At 51.4% G+C, this 6,981-nt stretch overlaps 1 protein-coding gene across 2 annotated transcripts; it reads left to right on the top strand.

Moving 5' to 3' along the window:
* The first annotated feature begins 2,479 nt into the window (after positions 1 to 2,479).
* On the top strand, positions 2,480 to 6,692 carry LOC119269066 (probable protein ABIL5). 2 transcript variants are annotated; one of them, XM_037550811.1, is made up of 8 exons: positions 2,480 to 2,854; positions 2,947 to 3,029; positions 3,145 to 3,292; positions 3,615 to 3,714; positions 3,808 to 3,847; positions 3,952 to 4,046; positions 4,377 to 4,453; positions 6,415 to 6,692. In XM_037550811.1, exons 1-8 carry the CDS (start codon positions 2,690 to 2,692, stop codon positions 6,511 to 6,513), a joined length of 807 nt encoding a protein of 268 aa, XP_037406708.1. In that variant the 5' UTR covers positions 2,480 to 2,689; the 3' UTR covers positions 6,514 to 6,692. The 2 variants fall into 2 exon arrangements, with proteins under 2 accessions (XP_037406708.1, XP_037406709.1); XM_037550812.1 differs by having other exon boundaries at positions 2,483 to 2,854; positions 3,955 to 4,046.
* Positions 6,693 to 6,981: the final 289 nt, after the last annotated feature.

Below are 6,981 nucleotides of genomic sequence, written 5' to 3'. Positions count from 1 at the left end.
CGTGCCCACCGCCCCCAACCAGCGATGAAGGACACCATCGACCTCGACCTCGACGCCGCCGCCGGCCTCGCCTCCCTCGCCTCGTCCGGCGCCGTCGCCTCCTCCGGAAAGGCAAGCCTCGTGCCCCGCGCAAGACCACCGCGGCGACCAAGACGAAGAAGGCGCTGACGCCCGAACAGCGGGCAAGGGAGACGGCCAAGAGGAAGGGCAGGAGGCACGCCGCGGACGCGAGGGATGAGGCCGCTGTGCAGGGCATCGCCGCTGTAACGAGGGAGGCGCTTTACATGCTTGGGGTAAACCCTAGCCAGCACCACCTCGTCCAAGCCGCCGTCGCCGCGGCCAGCACCGGCTCGTCGGCATTTCCTCGGATGGTGATGCCCGACTCACCCCGCGCGTCGGCTTGCAACCCGGTCCCCGGCTTCCACGTCTACCCGCAGGCCTCCCGCCTCATTGGGGAGTGCTCACCCGACATGAGCGTGGTCGCGCCTTCCACACCCGCATCCGCGCCCATCGACCTCAACGCCACCACGGTGGTCGGTGGCTCGTCGTCCGGCGGCGCGAGGAAACGCGCGCGACAGACGCCGGCCGGCGGTCTCCCGGATGCCCGCAACCTGTTCGAGAAAATGTCGTACACCGTCGACGAGGACTACATGCAACACCTCATCTTTGAGGGTGGTGCGCCTGGCGCTGACTACGATCCTGAGGAGACGCAAAGCCAGGACGGCCCCGAGGCGTTCACGCCAGCCGCTGGCTATGATCCCTATCAGGCGGCCTTCATGCGTGATCAGGTCGGCGTCGACCTGGACGGCTTCCCCCTCGACCACGAGGAAGAGGACGAGTGCGACATCAAGTGGAGCCTTTGTTCGAGGACGAGCTCGCCAACCAAGCCGCCGAGCCGAAGCCGAAGCGCAAGAGCAAACGCACGAAGGCGTACACAGCTACCGAGGACAAACTTCTATGCGAGTGTTGGCGAGACATTGGACAAGACCCAAAGATGGGCGCCGAGCAAAAGCATTCAACCTTTTGGACTCGTGTGCACCGCGAGTTTCATGAGCGCAAGAAGTTTCCACCCTACCAATTTGTGAGCACGCGCGGGTGGGTCTCCATTTCCAAGCGTTGGAGGGTAATCCAACAAGAGTGCAACAAGTTTTGTGTCACCCTTGAGAGCGTCAAGGCCCACCCCGTGAGCGGCATCGGCGTGCAAGACATGGTATGATAGCAAGCAAGTCGGCCTCTTTTGTGCCATCAAGATCATTTTTTACGTCTTCATTTGCTATCACTTGCCCATATGCTTGCATGGAAACATTTTGTAGGCATTTCAAGCTTTGGAGGCATTCAAGGTTCAATACAATGGCAAGTGCTTCAACCTCTCCCATTGCTATCGTGTCATCAAGGACGAAGAGAAGTTCAAGGCACAATATGCCGCGCTCAAGACACGTGGGGGGAAGGGCGCCGTGGAGGATGTTGGGGAGGGCGGGTCGGCACGGCCGCGGGGGAGGACCAACTTCAAGAAGGAGGACAAGCGAGATGCGGCCACCAACGCCTTGATCGCAAGCATGGACGGCATGATGAATAAGAAGGACTCAAGGGAGGAGGAGCGCCGGTGTTTCAAAGAAGAGCAAATGAGCGCTTTCATGGAGATCCAAAGGAGGAGGCTTGATCTTGACGCCGAAAAGCAAGCTAAGATGTTCGAGCTCAAGGCGGAGAAGCAAGCCAAGATGCTAGAGATCGAGGCCGCCAACGCCAAGACAAAGGCGAAAGAAGTGGCGCTTGCAAGCATGATGACCGGGGTGGAGATCATGAAGGTGGATCTCAACGCCTTGTCGCCATGGAAAAGGCCGTGGTTTGAGAAGATGCAGGCAGACATGCTCAAGTTTCAGGACGACTGATCTATGGCGTCGAGGGCCATCTTTTTGTATGCCGGCAGGTGTGCCGGCATGACCACGGGAGCCGCGGTGGCGTGGTCGAACTCCAAGTCTCACCATTTTTTGTGTGCTGGCATGTGTGCCGGCCGGCTGGCGAGCGAGTGCGCCAGCAGGAACTGTGGTATTTTCTGAAGTCGGCATTGTATGTTGGTGCTGACATGATGCCGGCATAAGACATGACCGCTGGCATGATCTACCGCGGACCTTTTTTAATTCAAAAATTAAATGCGGACATAAAATGGATCGGCACGTTGGGCGCATTGCCGACCCAAATGCAATGGACGAACGCCGGGCGGGTGGCCGACCCAAACGGACAAAAAGCGAACAAATGCGCCGTCCGTTTGGGTGGCTCCATTGAAGTTGCTCTAAACGACCAAAGAAACACCAGACCCTCGTTAAAACCGACGACGGACGACGCAGCCGTAGGCTCGACGCCAAACTTTCTCCGAATTACTGCACCTTCAGAATCTCTTCGAAAGGGACGCCGCAAGAACCCGGGCGTACGCTTCGCCCGTGACGAGCGCGGCGCACGCTAGCGCGCCGTCCAAGCGCTCGGCGCCTCTGACCCGGAGCGCGCCACCCCAACAGAGGGATCACGAGACGGCCTGCCGCGCCTTGTCCCGTTGCTCTTGCTCCCTACGTTCTCCTGCGCCCCGAACGCCACTTTCGCGCGCGTCTGCACACGCCATTTCCCATCACTCATCGTCGTCATCCTCAGCGCTCTTCTGTCGCTCCCGTGCCCGTCGTTGTTCTTGGCGTGCGAGATGGACGCGGGGAGCGCCGGCGACGGCGAGGCGGGGCGGCAGGAGGGGACGCCTCCCTCCGGCGCGCCGACGGGCCCCGCGGCGCCGTTCGGCAGGTCGTCGTCGTCGTCGGGTCTCGGCGCGAAGGGCGGCGCAGCACCCCAGAGCTTCGACGGCGCGCTCAGAGTTGAGTGGTTCTTCTCCCAACCATCCCGCGTCAAGTGCGCGCCTCTGATTAAAGCTTGCGTGTCGTCCGGCGCGTTCGCTCGGGTTTGCAGGAGCTCAAGGATCTGCAGTCGCAGTTGCACCAGGCGGCGGACTGCTGCGAGAAGGCGTTCCTCGCCACCGAGGAGAAGAGGCTGTGAGCGCAGCACTTCCATCGATTCTCTCACTTCAATACATTTTCTGTCTTCCCTGTTTGGTGGTGGAATTTGATGGCAGCGTGTAACTTTCATTTCCTGCGCATGGTGGTGAAGAATCCTGGACAGTACAAAGAGCTACATCTGCAACGCGGTAGTGGCAGTGATTGATCATCTGGGGACCGTTTCATCCAAGCTTGAGCACCAGCTGGAGGACAAGACTGAGATCATGCAAACAGAGCAGAAGATCAGCTTCCTGAAGCAGGTTGGGTATTCTCTCCACTTGTAGCTGTAAACAAATTATGTGAATATCTGGTGTAGTTACCAGAAACAGTTTGGATTAAACACTGAGCCATATCTATGATGACGATAAAGTAACAGTTGAAAGTTGAGAGGGTACATGCACACTGGTTAGTTTTCAGATACTTTGGGTGCTCTTTGGCTTGGGAATTCGTCTCTGTTCTAATTTAGTATGCACCACTTGTTTCCTTATTCCGGTTGACTTACAAAGTTGAGCTTGACTGTTGATATCGACCGAAACCCTGCTATGCTCACTGAACTTTTGTTTGCTCTCTTGATGTTACCAGAGGCTCTTGACATGCGAACAGTATGCAATTTCTCTCCAACTATTGGCCGTTCGTGCGGACGCTGGCGCCGTTCAATATCATCGCCGTTACCTTTCCCAATGTACAGTTTTCAAACTTTTTGACTTATATGATGAACATGCAAAATGCTTCAGCTCTGCTATGATTTACTGACTAGTTACACTTTCCACTACAGCTACTGAAAGAAACAACCAGGAAAATGTTGCCAAGTCAAGGTTTATTCGCTACCTGTTACTTTAGATTCTTTCACTCTTTCTTTCTTTGTACCTGTGGTCTGCAATTTGTATCACTGTATGACATTAGCAGCGTTTCCACACAGCAGAGATGACCCAGAAGAACCCCTCAAGCTCAATAGCACAGTGGCGCCAGGAGCTACTCGCACTCTGAAGCCATATGATGCTGAATCAACCATCGGTAAAAAAAATTGCGACATGAAACATATTATGAGCAATTGTGGAGTATTTGGCACCGTAAAGCTATTCTGCTTCCATGCTACTATGAAGAAGGATCCCAATCATTATAGCTGATCAAAATTCCCCCTTTATATACTCCCTTCGATTCAAAATGAGTGTCGTGGTTTTAGTTCAAATTCGACACTTTTTTTGGATCAGAGGGAGTAACATTTTTTAGCATCCCTTCAACTACTAATAACATAGCAAGTTGTTCCCACTTGTTTTAAGCTTACTCTTTTCATATCGCCATGATTGATTTACCGTGTGGCTAATGCCATGGTGATCTTATTAGGGAGGGAGCATGCCGTGGCGGGTGCAGACGGTGGAAACCCAGCATCCACAGCGAGGTCATTTTCCTTCAGAGCAGAGGTATTCCTATATTATACCATACTACAGAAATATGTGCTGTAGACACATCTACACCAAGAAATCAACACGACATTGCCAAGTGTGTAAGCTATTCAGTTTTTTTTTGAAAAATCACCGGAGGGGGAGCTCCCCACCTGAATATATTTCTCAATGTTTGTAACCCATCGTTCGACTGATTACAAGGTGAAATTACATAGGCATGTGTAATCGTGATAAGAGGTAGGAACGCCATGAGGAGGCGGCCTGTTTTTGCTCTGTTTTCTTCATCCTGTGTGTCCAGAGCATGAGATCATCAATGATTCTCTTAAAGGTGAGGGTACTGTGGTGGTTTTGCTGCTTGAAGGTCATAGCATTTCTCGAGTCCCAGATCTTCCATAGAATAATGAGGAGGATTTTTTTTTCAAAAAGGGAGTTTACCCCAGCCTCTGCATCAGAAAGATGCATACGGCTCATATTATTAAAAAGATAATCAGTAACAAAGTCTCCAAAGGTCGTAGTGCGAAAATAAACAAAAGCTCAAAAGAGCTAAGACCCAAAGCCACAACCGGCTGGCAAATACAATAGGAGCACTACATGCCTATCCTATTACATGACCGCCATCCAAACCGGTTGAAAATATCCCGAGCTACCATCTCCCATCAGGTAGACGCAGTAATCAAACGCTCCCTGGCCTCCGTCGGAGTGAGTAGCGACCACATACGGATGAACGCCGTGGCCCTGAAGATAACCTGCAAAAAGTGAATGTTTGTTGATCTGTTAAAGACTAAATCATTTCTGCAGTTCCATACTGCCCAAAATAAAGCACAAACGCCAACACGAATGTGTCTTGCAGTATCAGAATCCACCCCATCAAGCCATGTTCCAAATAACATGTTGATAGAGGTGGGTTGATTAATATTAAACGCAACATGAATCGACCGCCACAGAATCTTAGCCAACGGACAATCGAGAAAGAGGTGTTTGATATTTTCGTTATGATCGCAAAAACTACACCTAGACGAGCCCACTCAGTTGCGTTGGAGTGCCAGATGGCCGCATCTAGCTGAGAGAGGAGACGACAGTCCCAAAGATCGTCAACGGTGGCCGAGGGGCGAATGCCAATCCGTTGCCATATCCGTTGCGTGAGTGGGCAGTCGATGAATATGTGCGAGCGTGTCTCACCATTGAACCCGCAACGTGGACATAGTGAGTCAGCGACCATGTGCTTGCGGAGTAGGTTGCTTTTGGAGTTGAGTCGATCTCGGAACAACAGCCATGCAAAGATCTTCACCTGGTTGGAACGCATGAAGACCATATTGGAATGGCATGCACGTCATTGACCGAGGCGTCGGCCATGGTGAGCGTGTAGGCGGCCCTGGTAGAGAAACACAGGCCACCATTTAGGTAGCGCTCGTCTGGCCCAGGCGACACCTGAAAATCCTGCAGGAGAGACAGCACAAAACACAACTCGGCAGAAGCATTAGAGGTTAGGTGGTTCCGTAGGATTGAATCTAAACCGTAGTTAAAAACAGTAGCCACACGAGCTAGGGGTAGAGTGGTGTGAGAGTAAAGGCAGGGGAATAATGTAGCGAGAGGTTTGTGGTGAATCCATGCGTCTAGCCAGAAATAAGTGTTTGTGCCAGAGTGGGTTAGAACAAAGGAGATGGCATGGAGCACCGGAAGTTGCTGGTTTATAGTGCGGCCGATGAAGGAATGGCTGTTTTGTGGGGCGATAAGAGCATTGGGGTGTTGCAAGGCGATCCAGTCGAGCCAAGGCGTTTTATCCGGGAGTAGAGCTTTTACCGCGAATTTCATTAGCAAACAGTTGTTCTACTTATACAAGTTTTTTAGGCCTAGACCACCACAGTTTTTTGGTTTACACACATTTTTCCAGGCAACTAAGCATTGAGCAAGCTATTCAGTGATGCATGCTTCTTTTTTACCTTGATGCATAAGAATTTTTTCCTCTGAATTTTATGCAGGATGTTCACGTTGCTGCAGGGGGTCATCACAGGAAGAAGAAAGGCAGCCATGGCAGCAACATCATGTCATTTCTCAAAAGAAGCAAGCGACATGCGTAACGGTGAAAAGAGCCATAGTTTTTGCCAGCCATCCGAATGTCCATTGTTCTGTAACAGGAATGTATACATGTTTGAGTTCTGCTCCGGTGCACGCATGTGCAGACGTGCAGTCAATTGAAATTCAGGGTCGAGCTGAAACATTCATTCCGCATCGAGGAGAAGCACGCATGTTCATTTCATTTCCAGTCTCAAGGTTTTATACTATGGTGGTTCTTTTTTTCCTAGAGTTCCTCGAATGTCCAAACACCATGGATTTTTGCACGCACATACGCATTCAAACATCTTGGATGCCCAAAAAAGAAATCAGTTTTTTTGAATGTGTTTGCTCTTTTAAATGAATTTACTGTTCACACCCAGGTGCACGTGTCTGATATTTTAGCTAATAAATACACATAGAAAAATTATTGAGGTGAGAGAGGGAGACAAAAAAAAGATACGTATTTGAATTTTTTTTAGCTAGCAGATCTT

This window comes from Triticum dicoccoides, chromosome 3A (assembly GCF_002162155.2).
Source record: "Triticum dicoccoides isolate Atlit2015 ecotype Zavitan chromosome 3A, WEW_v2.0, whole genome shotgun sequence".
NCBI classification, from domain to species: domain Eukaryota; kingdom Viridiplantae; phylum Streptophyta; class Magnoliopsida; order Poales; family Poaceae; genus Triticum; species Triticum dicoccoides.
The sequence above is the reverse complement of the archived record's forward strand: the minus strand, read 5'-3'. Positions and strand labels throughout refer to the sequence as shown.

Coding starts and splice junctions, on each gene's coding strand:
- LOC119269066 (XM_037550811.1), top strand. CDS start 2,690: ATGGACGCGGGGAGCGCCGGCGACGGCGAGGCGGGGCGGCAGGAGGGG. Junction 2,855..2,946: donor GCTTCGACGGCGCGCTCAGA/GTTGAGTGGTTC, acceptor TCGGGTTTGCAG/GAGCTCAAGGATCTGCAGTC. Junction 4,047..4,376: donor TGATGCTGAATCAACCATCG/GTAAAAAAAATT, acceptor TGATCTTATTAG/GGAGGGAGCATGCCGTGGCG.